Below are 16513 nucleotides of genomic sequence, written 5' to 3'. Positions count from 1 at the left end.
AGGGTGTTCTGTGGGGGCCCATATTCGTGATGCTTGGAGGGCTATGCCTCTTTGTGTGTGGTGGTGCATTTGGCTTGAGAGGAATAGGAGATTTTTTGATGGCAAGGAGAGGCCTATTTCTTTTCTTAAGTTCTCTATTATTTCCACTTTTTCTTGTTGGGTTTTTGGTAGAGATTTTAGATCTCTAGAGGATGTTGTTGTTTTCTTAGCCTCTTTGAAGGCTTAAAGGCCCTTTTTGGCCTTGTGTTGTTCCCTTGGGATGTGTCCCCTTTTGAGCGCTTTCTATGCATATCTTACTTATCAAAAAAAAAAAAAAAAAAACATTTAGCTGCTAAAAATAAAAGTTAGTTGACTATTTTCTGCTATGACTGTGTTTTATGTAGGTTAAAGGTGGTCATATCTCTCTTTCCGAACTTGCAGAACAATGGCTTTTGAGATCTTGTAAGATTCTTCAGATTCCATATTCTAAAGATGCTTATGTTAATGCATTAAAGGAAGCTGAACAGTTTCTTTGGGCTGGTTCTGAAATGGATCCGGTGAGCTTTAAGTATTTAAGTTTCATTCTTTTGTAACTCTTGAGCATATGCTTAATAATTAAATTGGCTGAATTATATGTATATGTTCCACTCATGAGTGTAGGTGCGAGACGTGGCAAAGAACTTGATTGAAGCTCAGAAATGGGCAGAAAACATAAAAGATTGTCTTTCTAAAGTCGAGAAATGGTCATACCATCACTGCCATGATATAGAAAAAGTGCATTTGGAACATGTTACCAATTTGCTTTGTTTTAACCCTTTGCCTTGTAATGAGCCCAAGAATCTTAAATTGAAGGTTAACATTTTACAGTGGTGTTGTGGTTTTTGCTGTATGACTCCGTCTGTTGATAGAACTCTTAGAACTGTTTGATTCATTTTATGTAGAATTATGAAGAAAAAGCTGGTGTGCTTATTCAGGAAATTGATTCTGCTCTCTCCTCGTGCTCAAAAGCTTCTGTAAACTCTCTTACACTTACAGTGCTCTAATCATTAAACTTATATCTACAAAATTTGTGGAACTGAATTTTTGGTATTCAATAATGTAATTTCACTATGATCTAGTATTACTTCTTTCCATTCAATTTGAGCAATTTTGTTCTGTTCTTTTATCATTGCCACTCCAGATTACTGATTGGGAAGTCCTGTACTCGAAGGTTCGTGACTTTCCAATCTATCTAAAAGATGGTGAAAAATTAGCAAGAAAGCTATCTTTTGCAAAGGTAAATTTTGTTGGCTTCCCTATATTTTAATCTTTATATAAATCTTTAGGAAGAGTTTTTCTTCTGGTCAATTTTTTCTAAGGTTTTCTTCTCTAAATCAGTTTAAACTGAGCAAACTACTCTTTATCGATTGGAATTAATTTCTGTAATATGCCTGTAGACTTATGCTCTAAATCTACTTGACAAAAAATTCTCTTGTTGTCCTTTCAACTGGGTGGGGAGAACTTAATTGAAGAGGAGCTATTCAATTTCATTCATAGTTTTGTGGATGCCCGAGATTGCCTTTCAGCTATTCTTGCATTTCCAATTTTTTTAACCCCAAAAAGATCACAAGAAAAAAATGACACTAAAGCAGCTTTAGATGGGGATGGGTGGCTTACTTTGACACGCCATTTTAGGCATTCTCCTTTTATAGATGGTGTTTTCTAAGGGGTTTTTAGTTCCGGTGGCTTTATAATTTTGCTGATATTTTCCCATTATTGCGGTCCTATAGGTCTGGTTAGATAGTGTGAAGAGATGCATATCAGAAAAACATCCTGCTACAATTGAGGTTGATATACTGTACAAGTTAAAGTCAGAGGTGATATAGATAGATTTTCTATGTCAAATTGCGTTGTTGTTGGATATACTTTCTGTGGTTTACTTGTTTTAAACTTTTTATTATTGATTTTGGATAGATTTCGGAGCTTCAAGTTCAACTCCCTGAAGCTGACATGCTTTTGGATTTAATAAAGCTAGTTGAATCTCGTCGTGCTCGGTGCAATGAGATGTTGACAGGACCTATTAATCTAAAGGTCGTTCCTTGCAGATGCTTCATCTTTTGTTTTCTTGAAAGGGTTCATTTAAGTTGGGTACAAAGAATGGCATGTATGTATACTTATTTTTTGATTTGTGCAGAATCTTGAAGTGCTCCTCCAAGACTTGGATGGTTGCACTGTTAATATTCCGGAGTTAAACCTGTTGAGGCAATATCACAGTGATGCTGTATCATGGCTTTCCCGCTTTAATGCTGTTCTAATGAGCGTTGATGAACGGGAGGATCAAGAACATGTTGTCGAAGAGTTAATTTGTATTCAGAAAGATGCAATGCTGTTGAAAATTCAAGGTAAGCTCCTTGGCATATGCAAATTCCCTCTTTTATTTCCTAAAGATTGTCTTCCTAATTATATTGATATTTTTTGGTTGTATTATTTGTTCATTTTACAAATAGTTGGCGAGTTACCTTGCGTTGAGGTTGAGTTGAAGAAGGCTTGTTGCAGGGTTAAAGCTCTTAAGGTACATTTTATTCTTTTTCAAACTTTTGTGTGGTTCCAATTTTATCTAGTACAGTCGGTTTTATCTTAAGTCTTAAATTTTCTCCTCTCACCAAGTAATGTACCTTGATGGTTTCAAGTTTAATGACTGCTATGTTTATGATGGGAGCTTGGTGTTTGATGCATTGTTCACCAGTCTGTTTTGGTTCTGTGGTTCAAGTTGTTCTTTCCTGATTTTATTGCTCGAAGTCAAACAATTTATGCAATATTGGTACAGGCACTTGGGACTAAAATGTCTTTGGACTTCATCCAGCAACTAATAATGGAAGCAACTGTGTAAGCTTCCCTAACTTGGTGCCTCTTACAAAATTAAGAATAGTCAACATTTGCGCTAATTTTCTCAATTGGTTTTTAAAATTCACTTGCCAACTTTTTCAGATTGCAGATTGAGAAAGAGAAGTTTTTTGTTGATATTTCTGGGGTACTTGCGACAGCTATGTGTTGGGAAGAAAAAGCAGTACATATTCTTGGAAGTGAGGCTCAGATGTCCGACTTTGAGGATGTTATAAGGTTTATACTGTGCTTGTTTTTGACTATCGAATTTCTTAGATTATGTTCCATCCGAGCTATAATATTTTGTTTTGAATGTTTCAGGACTTCTGAGGACATACTTGTTATTCTACCTTCTCTTGATGTTGTCAAGGATGCAGTATCTATGACTAAGTCTTGGTTACAGAAGTCTAAGCCTTACTTAGAGGCCGATTTAACTGTGATGCGTGCCTCAAGTTCTCTCAAAGTTGAGGCCCTCAAGGTTCTTACATTTTTTGCATCTGGAATGTTTGCTATATTTTAATGGACAATCAGGATGACAATATGCTATGATTTTTGTAGGAATTAGTTTCTCAGTCAATGCTTCTGAAGGTATCTATGGGCGAAAGAACAATGCTTCAAACAGTATTAAAGAATTGCATCCATTGGGAGCATGATGCTTATTCTCTACTGTGTGATGCAGACTGCCTTTTACATAGTAATACAATTGGTGATGGAAATACCAGTGACCTTACTTTTAAAATTGAGCACATAGTTGCTAAAATAAACTCAATTATAAAAGCTGGTTTCTCTCTTCATTTCGAATTTGCGGAGATTCCGAAACTTCAAGATGCCTGTTCTACACTCCAATGGTGCTTCAAGGCTCTTTCTCTCTGTTCTATAGCTCCTCCACCTGAGGTGACTGACTTTATCTTCATACGTTGCATGCCCGTGTTTATATCTTTCTTTCCTCTTTGCTCCAACTTGTGCAATTGAATTCTCTTTCATATTGTGACATATGATGAAGTCCATGTGATGCTTCTCGTTTAAAATTTATTATTTGTGACTGTTAAATAAATGCTCATATGCAGAAAGCTGCATGAAAGTTTTTGAATTCTTAGTTGCTGTGGATATGGGGACAAATAATGATGTGCCTCTGCATCTGCAATTTTGCTTGAGTGTCTTTGCCTTTCTGAACTCTGTTTTTTTTGTTTTTTCAAAATTTATTTTTCACAAGAGTGCGCACGCAGAAACATATTACCCCAATGGGGACTTGAACTCCATCCTCCCATGTGGGAGGAGAAAATTTACCTTTTTTTTAACTCCAAATATCATTTTATGCTTCCTTTTCTTTTTAGACCTATATCTCTGTCTATTTTTCTTGTAGGAAGTTGAGATGCTGATGCAGGATGCATACCACCTCCCATTTACATGCGCATCTAGTGCTTTGTGTAGTTCTTTGATGGATGGAATAAATTGGCTTAAGAAAGCCTTGGAGATTCCTTTGCTATGCAATTGTAGAAGATTCAAGTTGGATGATGCTAAAGAAATTCTTTTGCAGTCTCAGGTTTTTATTTTATTTACCTTTTCTCTTAGCCTACTTATATTAACTCTTTTTTTAATTGTTATGGAGGATTTACTTTTGATATCGTTAAATTGCAGAGACTTGAAGTATCATTTCCGGTGGTTGTTTGTCAACTTGGAACTGCTATTGAGAAACACGAGTGAGTTTCCTGGTTCAGTGGTGCCACTATCTCCCCTAATGTTTTTCTATCCTTCCGAAGTAGATTTACCATTTGAAACTGCATCTGAAACAAGACATATCATATGGTTAATGTGATTTTGAGATCAATCTAGCTTGTTTCACATAGAATGCCATGTTATTGTTAGGTTTAACTTGACAACAAATAATCAATGTATAGTCTTAAGTATGCTGCTTAGTTATTGTGACATTTTTGTATGTCACACAAGGAAGGACTCAAATATATTCCATGTCATAGAAATAGTTAAAACATTCTTGTAATTTCTTATTATTTATAACTTTTGACCTTTATCTTTTTGTTTCCTTTTTTGGGTTTCGGAATTCAAGGATGGGGAAGATGATATAGTCTCTTTTGCTCATTTAAGTATAATTTTTTGTTGTCATCTTGGATATAGCTATTAATTTAACCCCTTACAATAATCACATTCTCTTCACTTGTGGCTTCATTGCAGTTGATGACTGTAGACATGTAGTTGGCATGCTTATTGACAAGAGGGACATCATATCATCTTTACTTATTTGTGTTAAACTTTCTCATTCTTTTAAAAGTCACATTCCCTATTCCTCCCATTCATCATGTATAATCTTTGAAGGGTCAATGGCCCACATTTTTGTTGTTTGACAAATTCCCTATTTTCTCCCATCATCTTTACGTACTGACATGCATGTTCTTCATCTATTGTGTGTTTATATATATATATAATCATCACATGATTACATTATCTCTTCGTAGTTCTTTCAATAATCGATTACTGTACTTTTATGGACATTGTTACTGTAAGTGTAGCTTATCAGGGATAAAAGAAAATCTGTTTAAACATACTAGCATGCTTTTCATTTATCTTCTGTTATTGTAAGATAATTAACACATGATTTCTTTTTCTACTTATTTTAGTTATCACTTGCCATACTAATACTGACATTTTTACTGTGAATGTAGTTTGTGGCTAGAGAAAGTGCATTGTTTTTTCAGCATTACATCCGGGGATCGATCTTGGTTTTCATTGTTACAGCTCAAGGTTTACATGATGTGGATTTTATTTTTTTCCTTTTTGATGATACAAGTGTACAATGCACATGTTGATTATTGGCTGTTTCTTTTCGAAACAATATTTCTTATGATTTTTATATTGCAGTTTCTTTTTATTTCTCTCCCTCTCTCTCTTTTGGGTTAGTTATAGCGCAGTTTCAATTGTTATGAAGTTTAATAATATTGTTGATTTGCAATTTCTGTTTGAATCTCATGCAATTTGAGTAACAGAATAGAGTGGATTTTTCTTTATTTTAGTTCAACAACTTGATGCGATGGAATCTTATCCATGTACGAGTATGCTGCATGGAATGTCTTGGACTCTTGGTCAATGTGCATTTCTGTGTTTCAGTAGTATTTGTCCATGCACATCTTCTCTTTCAATATCCTTGGCAGCTGCCGAAGTATATGATTTCGAAGGTGTTCTAAGTCAAAAGCTTGGAACATTGTGTGGCTACTTAGTTATTGTCTGGAACTATGACTGGCGCTTCATTTATTTATGGTCATAGTTTATTAGTTTCTATATCTCTTGATCTTCCTGAGACCAGCTATGTGTCTGGTAAGATTTGGTTTATGGTTCTCTATATATTAAAACAATAAAGTTGGTCTACGTCAATCTTAAGTTATGATGCAGATGTGCTTTCAAACAGATGGGTTATCAGAGTCAACTGTTGTATAGCCTTATACAACCAAAACTTGTTTATTTTCATGATATTTTGTTGACATTGTTTTACTTTTTGGTTGCTTATCCTGTCTGCTCAACTAAAAATATGATTGGATTATTCAGGAAATTGGAAGCTCTGATGCCTTCAGTTGCCCAGAGCTGGACATGGTTTTATCCGAAGTACAAAAGGTAGAGCAGTGGAAGCAGTGCTGCAAGGACATTGTCGGGCATTCAGTTCTAGATATAAACATGCTGCTTAATTCACTATCAGAGGTTCGGCTCATTTCATACTCTTCTACAATTTTATTGGCTTTGTTACTGTAATCATATTATTTTCAATGTTATACAGATAGAGACTACTCTTGATAGATCCTTATACATTTATGGTGTGTCTATGGGCTGCAAAGCAAGAGATTTATGCATGTGCTGCTCCAGTGGTTTTGAAGCTCAGGAATTTTTAACTTGTTCTTTGTGCAAGGACTGGTAAGGTATCGTGATCCTGGCTTTGTTATCAAGATTCTACTTTGAACTTTGGCCAAAAAAATGGGACTCAATTTAACTCAAAAAAGCTCTTTTCCAACTATTTGGGTTGGCTGCATGAATCTTATTTTTCCATTTTGCTCTAAAGTTATAGACTTAGTCAAACCGGATGTTATCATATTTTGTTTTACTGTGTCTATGTTAATTTTGGTCTTCCCCTTCCCCTTCCCCTTGCGTTACCCGTATTATGGACAATGCCACTCCTAACTGGTACTCTTAGTGTCTTCTTTGCACATGGCCAAACTATCTTAATTGATTTCGTCACATTCTATCGCCAGTGGGTGCTACTTCAACCATCTTAAGGATGTGCTCGTTTCTAATTCTATTATTTTTGTCTTGACCATATATCTATCTCAAGATTCACATTTCTGCCTCTCACTTTACGGATCTATTGTTTCTTGACTGCCAAACATTATTTCTAATAAAGAATGGCTGGTCTAATAGTGGTTTGATATAATTTCTCTTTCAATCTTATTAGTAGAGGGAGTTGTGCCAGCCACAATATTTAAAATGAACTCCTCTATTTAACCCATCATGCTTTGATTTGATGATTGGCATTATCTCCAATTTCTCCTTCATTGGACATCGATCACAAAATGTTCTAGACGTGGTCCTCCATTTAAACCATCCTGCCCATTGTGAATAACTAGCATAAATAATGTTTGCTTTTTGGTATCTTTTGGTCCTCAATCTTCAGTATATTTTCATTTGTATTTCTAGATTTACTAGAGGCACACATCATCTATTCAGTCATGTTCTTACTTATCTTAAATTCTTTTAATTCTAGAGTTTTCCTCGAAACCTTCAATTTAGTGCTTGCTATCTTAATTGATTTTGTCACATTCTATTGCCAGTGGGTGCTACTTCAACCATCTTAACGTAGCGGAAATGATAAAGAAAATGGTTAAACCCTGGAATTCACAAAGAACACACTCACAAGAGAGAAACTAAAATTATATTGATAATAATGATCTCTGCTGACTTACATCTCTTGCCTTTATATAGGCAAGTCAAAAATAAAATAAAAAAAGAAAGCATGCGTGAAATAATATTAAAGAGGAAATATTAGATTTGATGGAGCAGAATCCTCCTTAGATCTTGCAATGGAGAATAATATCTTCTATTGTTGGCAACTACACCAATTCTCCTTTTGACTCTTCCTTATTTTTTTTTTCCTTCTATTCTTCTTACCTTTTTTGCCTCCCTGATTTGCAACGATCCTATATACTCAGATAATCGTGAACGAGCTGTTTTATATCAATCTACCCTCCGTAAAAAGAACTCGTCTCCAAGTTACCCGAATTTGGTAGATAATATTCATGTATGTTAGCCACATTGAAGGTAGAAGAAATGGCCATGTCAATGGGTAAATCAATCACATAGGCGTTGTCATTGATTTTATTTAGAATCTGGTATGGACCTTATTTTTTGGCCTTTAGCTTGTTGTATGTTCCCACTGGAAATCTCTCTTTTCTTAGATACACCACAACCAGGTCCCCTTCTTCAAATACCTTTTTCCTTCATCTCTTGTCAGCTACGGCCTTGTATTTGGCGTAAGTTTCCTCTAGTTGTTTCTCGACACACTCCTGAATGGTCTTAATGTACTTAGCCATTTTCTTTGCAGCAATACTCTTCCCCGGCAACTTCGGTAAGGATACCAAATCCAAAGCAACTTTTGGAGGACAACAATACACAACCGCAAGTGGGGATTTTCTAGTGTACCTGTTAACCATGCAATTGTAAGCAAATTCTGCCTGGGTAAGAGAAGAACCCACTGTTTTGGTTTCTCTGCTGAAATACAACGAATTAGATTTCCAAGGGTCCTATTCACCACCTCTGTTTGTCCATTAGTCTGGGGTGACTGGTGCTACTGAAATTAAGAGGGGTATTGAATTTCTTCCATAAAGTCTGCCAAAAGTGAGATAAGAACTTGGTGTCACGATCTGAGGTAATGGACTGTGGCACCCAATGTAAACGAACCACTTCCTTAAAGAATAGATTGGCCATTTGGACTGCGTCGTTCGTCTGCTTGCATGCGTCCTCGGCAACCCTAGAACAAAATCCATGGATAAATCCTCCCATGGAGCATCTGGAATAGGTAGTGGTGTGTAAAGACCAGTATTATGAGATTAGCCTTTATTAGTTTGGCAGATTTAGCACCGCCACACATGGTTCTCCATGTCACGCTTGAGTTGCGGCCAATAATACCGTTCTTCTGCCAGCTCTCGCTTTTTATCACGCCCTAAATGTCCTCCTAATCCTCCTCCATACAATTCACGAACCACTTGCTCTCGCAAAGAACTCCGTGGAATACAAAACTGAATGCCATTAAAGAGAAATCCTTCCTGCATGTGCATGTGCAACCCTGTAAAGGATTGGCTCGTTTTACACGCTGCTTAGGCTTGGCCAAAATCTTCGTCGGCCTCATATAACTCCTTTAGGCACTTGAACTTTGTGATTTCAACCCTCATAGTCACTAAAAAAGCTGTTTTCCGACTTAGTGCATCTGCAACTTTGTTCTGTTGGCCTGATTTGTGTTTTAGCGAGATGGTGAATCGCTGTATATAAGCCGCCCATCGCGCGTGCATCCGATTAACACTGTTTTGATTGTTAATGGATGTCAGTGCTTGGTGATCTGTAAACAGCACGAACTCTCGCTGGATAAGATAATGCTCCCATGTATGCAAAGCTTGCGCCACCGCATAGAATTCCAACTCGTAGGTAGTCCACTTCTTGCGTACTTCACTCAGCTTCTCACTGTAAAACGCTACTGGTCTTCCTTCTGGTGATAGAACTGCTCTGATTCCCACTATTGACTATTGAGGCATCACGATCCACCTGGAATAGCTTCTCAAAATCTGGAAGGACTGAGATTGGAGCTGTTCACAGTTTTTCCTTGATTAAGGCAAAACTCATCTCAACTTCCTCTTCCCATTGAAATTTTCCTTTCTTTATGCATTCTGTGATGGGAGCCACAATACTACTGAAGTTCTTGATAAACCTTCGGTAGAACGTGGCTAAGCCATGGAAACTGCGTACTTCTCTCGCATTCTTCAGCGTAGGCCACTCCCGAATGGCCCTCACCTTCTCCTCATCTACTTGAATGCCATCACTACAAACCACATAGCCGGGGAATACTAGGCCTGGGGTCACAAAGCTACACTTCTTAAGTTAATGAACAACTTATTCTTCAGAAAAGGTGTTAATACCTCTATCAGGTGCAAAAGGTATTATGACTCTGTTTGACTATAAACCAGAATATCGTCGAAATAAACAACTACAAATCGACCAATAAATTGTTTGAGTACTTGATTCATCAACCGCATGTAAGTACTTGGTGCGTTAGATAATCCGAATGGCATAGCTAACCACTCGTACAGTTCTTTTTTTGTCTTGAAAGCCGTTTTCCACTCTTCGCCAAGGTGGGTTCTGAACTGTTGGTATCCACTCTTGAGGTCCACTTTGGTGAAGACTTTCGATTCCGCCAACATATCCAACATATTATCCAATCGTGGAATAGGAAATCTGTACTTGACAGTGATTCTGTTAATTGCGCGACTACCAACACATTCTCCAACTGCCATCTTTCTTCGGTACTAGTAAGGCCGGAACAACATAGGCGAATTTCTATAGTAACTCTTGCACTTGCTCTTGTAAGATCCAACGAGTTTGGACTCATCCGGTAATGTGGTAGATTTGGCAGGATCGCCCTGGACACCAAGTCAATGTGGTGCTGAATGTCCCTCATGGGAGGGAGACTATCAGGTGAGCCTTTCAGCACCAACTCACTGAACTCCTGTAGTAATGGCAGCAATATTGCTGGTACTATAAAAGGATTGTTCAACTACTTCCCCTTTTCACATAACAATAAAGATTTTAGGGGCAGTTGTTATTTCGCCTAGAAATTCCTCATCGTTGATCAACATAACTGAATTTCCTTTGTGAAATTCGGCTTCTTTTAGCAGACCTAAAACAATCTTCTGACCATTCTTGTATATAATATACACATTGTCTCTACCACGGTGAGTGGCATCAACATCAAATTGCCATGTCGACTACATCACAATGCACCTCCTCTGCATATGCTTTCCCAATTAAGAATGGAACGGTGCAACTTTTAGTTACTCGCGTTTCTGGGCCTTTCTTGATGCATCCAATTTTGTATGGATGGAGATGTTTCTTTGTTTTAAGCCCCAATTTTTGAACCATTGTTAAGGAAACCTTGTTCTCACTACTGCCGCTATCAATAATGTCACATACCTTATGGTTGACAGTGCAACGTGTACGGAACACATTATGATGCTGCGGCTGCTGCTCCTTTGGCGTGAACATGAACCTCCTCACGACTAAAGAGTGGCATAACAACTCGCCATTGTCTCCTTCAGTCACCTATTCTTCTTCAAAGGTAAGGAACTCACCTTCCTCACCCTCGCCTTCCTTTTTTTTTTTTTGATAAATAAAAGAATATTATTAAAAGACGCTCAAGCGGGGAGTGAAACCCAAGGAAATACAAAAGAGCAAAAAGGTCTCAAGCCTTCAAAGAGGCCAAAAAAATCAACAATCTCCTCCAACGATCTATGATCTCTCCTTGAAACTCAACAAAAAAGAGTGGAAATAATCGAGAATTTAAGCACCGAAATCGACACCGCCTTTCCTTCAAAGTATCTCCTATTCCTTTCAAGCCAAATACACCACCACATACAAAGCGGCGTAGCTCTCCACGCATCCTGACTGAGAGCCCCCACATGGCAACCTCTCCACATCTCAATCAACTCTCTAGCAGATCCTGGCATAACCCAATAAAACCCAAATAAGCCAAGCATCAAATCCCAACACTCTCTAGCCAAAGAGCAATGAATAAGAAGGTGATCCACAGATTCCTCATCACAAAGACACATATAACAACGATTGACCACCACCTGGCTTCTCCTTCTCAAATTATCCTGGGTTAAGATCCTACCCAGAACCGAAGTCCACACAAAGAAAGCCACTTTGAGAGGAGCCTTAGAACGCCAAACAGACTTCCAAGGAAAACGAACTCCAGGATCAAAAGAGAGGCACTTGAAGAAAGACCTCACCTCAAAACGCCCCTTGGAGTTTGCGACCCAAGACCAACAATCCGAATCCTCCACCACAATCCTCTGGTGATATAACAACTTCAAGAGACGAATTGCCTCATCAATCTCCCAATCCTGAAAGGCACGCCTGAATCGAACATCCCAAACTAGATTATCCTCACCCTCGCCTTCCTTATGCTCACCAAATTTACTCTCGGTCGCTTGGGGCAATTGTTGGATTTATGGTCAGGTTCTCCACACTGAAAACACTTGCCTATACTTGGGTGTGCATGAGGCTCCGCTTCCAGCAGGGCCTATGGGTACTGCGGGTTTGGCCTTTGTTGAACTATATCCAATGCCTCGTCATGTCATTGGAACAAGGGCTACCGTGGTCTGTTTACCCATGTCATGTGTAGGACGTGGGGTATTATGTGAACCACGAGACCAATTCTTCGACTTCTCCAGTAAGGATTCTGCTCTCTCTGCCGCCGTGACAATCTTAGACAGTTTGAATAACGGTTGCTGTGCCACTTTCTCTTTAATATCCCATCCTAACCCGCCTTTGAAACGGGCCACCATGCTAAAGGGTTGCACCAGGTTGTTACGGGATGACAACCAATAGAATTCTTTAGCATATTCAGCAATCGTTCTACTTCCTTGCGTGTAGGACTCATATTTCTGATAAAGAACCTGTTGTAATCAGGGGGTAAAAATCGAGCTTTCATCAACTTATTCATCTTAACCCATGTACGTACCGGATCTTTACCCTAACGTGCGCGGGTAGTTTGCACTTGATCCAACCATGCTGATGCGCCGCTTTTCAACTTATAGGCCACGAGTTTGACTTGCTTCTCCTCCTGAATTTTCATATAGTCAAAGAAACGTTCAACTTCACTAATCTAGTCCAAGAATTCTTCAATACGAAGATGACCTTGAAAGGTGGGTAGGTCAACCTTCATACGAAAATCCCTGGAATCATCAATTTCCCATCGACCTCGATTATCTCCAAACACCTGTACGGCTCGGTGGTTACCAAAATCGACATTTTCTTCATAGGCTGGTTGCCTATTCGGTGGGTTTGGGTTGCGATTACCAATTGGACGTCCATGATCACCGTTGTTGGGCAGCCTGTTGGTCTCGCGGTTAAGTTCTACCGTTGTCAATCTTGCAAATACTTGACGCATAGTTTCATGCATATCAAGTAAGGTTCGATTAAAGTTGGTTTGGAACTAAGTAAACTTAACCCTCAAAAGAGCTACTCCATCACAATTACCGTTGCTGGAGGGGTTACTTCTATCTCGTGAACCACCCATCAAAACAAAGGCGAATCTTGGATTCGGAACCTTGTTCTGATACCAACTAACGTAGTGGAAACGATTAAGAATAGAGTTAAACCTTGGAATTCACAAAAAACACACTTACAAGAGAGAAACTGAAATTATATTGATAATAATGATCTATGTAGACTTACATCTCTTGCCTTTATATAGGCAAGTTGAAAATAAAATAAAAAAAGAAAGCATGCGTGAAATAATATTAAAGGGGGAAATCTGAGATTTGATTGAGCAGAATCCTCCTTAAATCTTGCAATGGAGAATAATATTTTCTATTGTTGGCAACCACACCAAATCTTTTTTTTTTTTCCCTTCTGAATCCTCCTTAATTCTTGCAATGGAGAATAATATCTTCTATTGTTGGCAACTACACCAAATCTCCTTTTGACTTTTCTATATTTATTTATTTATTTTTTCTATTCTCCTTACCTTTTCAGCCTCCCTGATTTGCGATGATTCTGTATGCTCAGATAATCGTGAGCGAGCTGTTCTACATCACATCTTAAGGATGTGCTCATTTCTAATTCTATTATTTTTTTCCTTGCCCATATATCTATCTCAAGATTCACATTTCTACCTCACTTTATGGATCTATTGTTTCTTGACTGCCAAACATTATTTCTAATGAAGAATGGCTGGTCTAATAGCGATTTGATATAACTTCTCTTTCAATCTTAGTAGAGGGATATGTGTCAGCCACAATATTTTAAATGAACTCCCCTATTTAACCCATCATGTTTTGATTTTATGATTGGCGTTATCTTCGTTGGACATCGATCACATAAATGTTCTAGACACCGTCCTCCATTTAAACCATCCTGCCCATTGTGAATAACTAGCATAAATAATGTTTGCTTTTTGGTATCTTTTGGTCCTCAATCTTCAGTATATATTCATTTGTATTTCTAGATTTACTAAAGGCACACATCATATATTCAATTATGTTCTTACTTATCTTAAATTCTTTTAATTCTAGAGTTTTTCTCGAAACCTTCAATTTAGTGCTTACCTCATCTCTTGTTTTATCAATGAAAGCAATATCATCAGCTATAAAATATACCATGAAATTGCCTCCTGAACATGTCATGTCATCTAATCATATATAACTAAGGTAAAAAGATCTGAACTTTTATGCTGATCCTTAATGTGAAGAGAGAGCCCACAATAATTGAAAATTCACTTTTTTTCACCACAATCATTTCAACTGTAGTCACTGTTCCATCATTCACATCCTTTGTGATCAATGTGATGTCAATATATCCTTTTGTCACTCTTTTGTTTTCTAAATCCCTCTATATTACATTTACATCTCTAGGGATCCTATCTTCATAGTTCTAGATCTCTGCTGACTTGATTTGGACTCAGGTCAGAGTCGAGTTTGGGTTAGGCGAGATCTCGACAAGAATAATAATCACTGCTGACTTCATCGAGACTTGGTTTGACTTGGTCTGACTCTGTTGATACAGTCGTGTCTCCGTCTGTCTCGGCTGAGACGGTCGTGATTTGGGAAATCACTGCTGTCTCTGCCAAGACCTGGCCCAAGTCTCTGCCGAGAAGGCCTTGATTTTTGTTCTAGGTCTAAAAATCCAATTTTTTTCCTTCCCTCTCTTATTTATTCAATCTTAAGATCAAAATAGAGAGAAAACCATGCCCCCACCCTATCGGACAATAGATTTACCTTAAGTGTTCCGAACTCGAGATTAATCAATAAGTTATGATATTTTTAGCAAACAACTAGTATATCTTTATTATATTAAGTTTAAAACATACATCATAATATGCATATATTAATATATATTGTTTTGCTAAATAACTCAATAAAACAGTTTTAAAAATAAAAAATTTAATAAAATTCATGAGAAATATTTGGAAATTATTTAAAAATAGGAACAAGCAAATAATTAAGAGTATATGATCTTTAATTCATATTCCATATCCAACTACAGGTATACTGACTCCAACTGAAGCTATTATCGCATGCGTTTTTGTGAATGTGACATGTTTATTTTTATTGTTTTAATATGAATTTGTGCCCATAAATTTAGTGCAAAGTACAATTTGTTATTGTTTATAGCACCTTAAAATTTAATTTATAGACCATTCTCTATATTAAATTATCTTTGAAATTTAATTAAATTCTTTTAATAATTTTAAAACTATAGTTTTATTCAATTTATGGAGTTAAAATTTGCACATTAGCTCGTTTTTATATATTTCCTTGTGTTGAAAATTTTTCATGACTGTGACAGTTGATACCTGTTACGTAACTCCCATTACAGCCCTAGACCGTGACCCTGCAATCTTGACCTCGTTTTAAAACCTTCCCTCTCATAGACTGTCTCTACATCAATAAAAACTTTATAAAAGATCTTTCTTCTTTTCTCTGTATCTTTCCATTAGTCTCCTCAATCATTTAAATAGCCTACATCATTGATTTTCCAACACTTCAGTTTTGCGTCTTAGTCTTTGTTAAATCGTTCTCTTCTAAAGTTTCACCGTATGTGTCATATATCTAATTCCACGATTATTGGTAATTTGGTACAACTTTGTATAACCCTCTTACCTTTATAATTTTATATATAGCTCAGTGTTGTTAAAGGCGTGCCTAGGCTCGAGGCGCAGGTCTAGCGCCTGTTGTCATCCCAGGCTCACTGATGTTTACTAGGCGCGCGCTTCACTAATTTTTTTTTTTTTTTAAACTATGATTATTCTATTTCTTAAGCCAAAAAGGGTACTCTTGGCAAGTTAATAAACAAATAAGAAGCCACGTCAGTTCTTTCTTATCTTTGTTTACGTCTCTCTCTTTTTCTAGTTCTCCTCTTTTTTTTTTTTTTCTTTAACACTCTCTCTCTCTTCTCGTCTACTTCTCTCTCTTCATCCACTTCTTCTGTCTCTGTGTCCCTTTTTTTGGCTCTGTTTTTTCTTTTCTTTTCTTGTTAACAGATTAATTTCTTTTTGTGCTCTGTTTTGCCATTCCAAAAAACAAATTCTGCTTTGCCTTCTAAGAAAACAAATTTGTGCTCTGTTTTATTGTTGTTGGATGCTTGTTTAGTTGATGGATTTACTTTTTTATATTTGATATTAATTTTTAGAATATTGATATGACTTATGAGATATGAATGTTTTTATAGTGGTATAAATTTTCAATTGTGCGCTTCACTTCACTTAGGCGTCTGCCTCGCTGTGCGCCTCGCGCTTAGGCTCCAAAGGACCTCTAGTGCATTGGTGCGCCTTGGGCCTTTAATAACATTGATATAGCTACTAAATTACTTTTGTATTACTCATCAAGCATTTTCTTAGTCGTTATTA

General features: G+C 37.2%; 1 protein-coding gene across 3 annotated transcripts in view; it reads left to right on the top strand.

Annotated features, from left to right (window-relative positions):
• The window catches only part of LOC132307913 (lysine-specific demethylase JMJ17), a 42702-nt gene that overhangs the window by 14666 nt on the left and 11523 nt on the right, over positions 1 to 16513 (top strand). The window contains exons 9-25 of one of the 3 annotated variants that reach the window (XM_059805795.1): positions 384 to 536; positions 640 to 831; positions 921 to 992; positions 1160 to 1255; positions 1749 to 1835; positions 1933 to 2049; positions 2153 to 2360; positions 2466 to 2530; positions 2786 to 2844; positions 2947 to 3078; positions 3163 to 3304; positions 3400 to 3735; positions 4205 to 4384; positions 4480 to 4541; positions 5520 to 5598; positions 6397 to 6546; positions 6623 to 6756. In XM_059805795.1, the coding sequence (XP_059661778.1) occupies positions 384 to 536; positions 640 to 831; positions 921 to 992; positions 1160 to 1255; positions 1749 to 1835; positions 1933 to 2049; positions 2153 to 2360; positions 2466 to 2530; positions 2786 to 2844; positions 2947 to 3078; positions 3163 to 3304; positions 3400 to 3735; positions 4205 to 4384; positions 4480 to 4541; positions 5520 to 5598; positions 6397 to 6546; positions 6623 to 6756 (2264 nt within the window). Of the gene's footprint in view, positions 1 to 383; positions 537 to 639; positions 832 to 920; positions 993 to 1159; positions 1256 to 1748; positions 1836 to 1932; positions 2050 to 2152; positions 2361 to 2465; positions 2531 to 2785; positions 2845 to 2946; positions 3079 to 3162; positions 3320 to 3399; positions 3736 to 4204; positions 4385 to 4479; positions 4542 to 5519; positions 5599 to 6396; positions 6547 to 6622; positions 6757 to 16513 lie in introns of all 3 variants that reach the window. The other 2 variants (XM_059805794.1, XM_059805797.1) reach the window with 2 other exon arrangements.

Source organism: Cornus florida, unplaced genomic scaffold (assembly GCF_030987335.1).
Source record: "Cornus florida cultivar Cherokee Brave unplaced genomic scaffold, ASM3098733v1 CherokeeBrave_3.0.0_Hap2_Chr05, whole genome shotgun sequence".
In the NCBI taxonomy this organism is placed as follows: Eukaryota; Viridiplantae; Streptophyta; class Magnoliopsida; order Cornales; family Cornaceae; genus Cornus; species Cornus florida.
The sequence above is the reverse complement of the archived record's forward strand: the minus strand, read 5'-3'. Positions and strand labels throughout refer to the sequence as shown.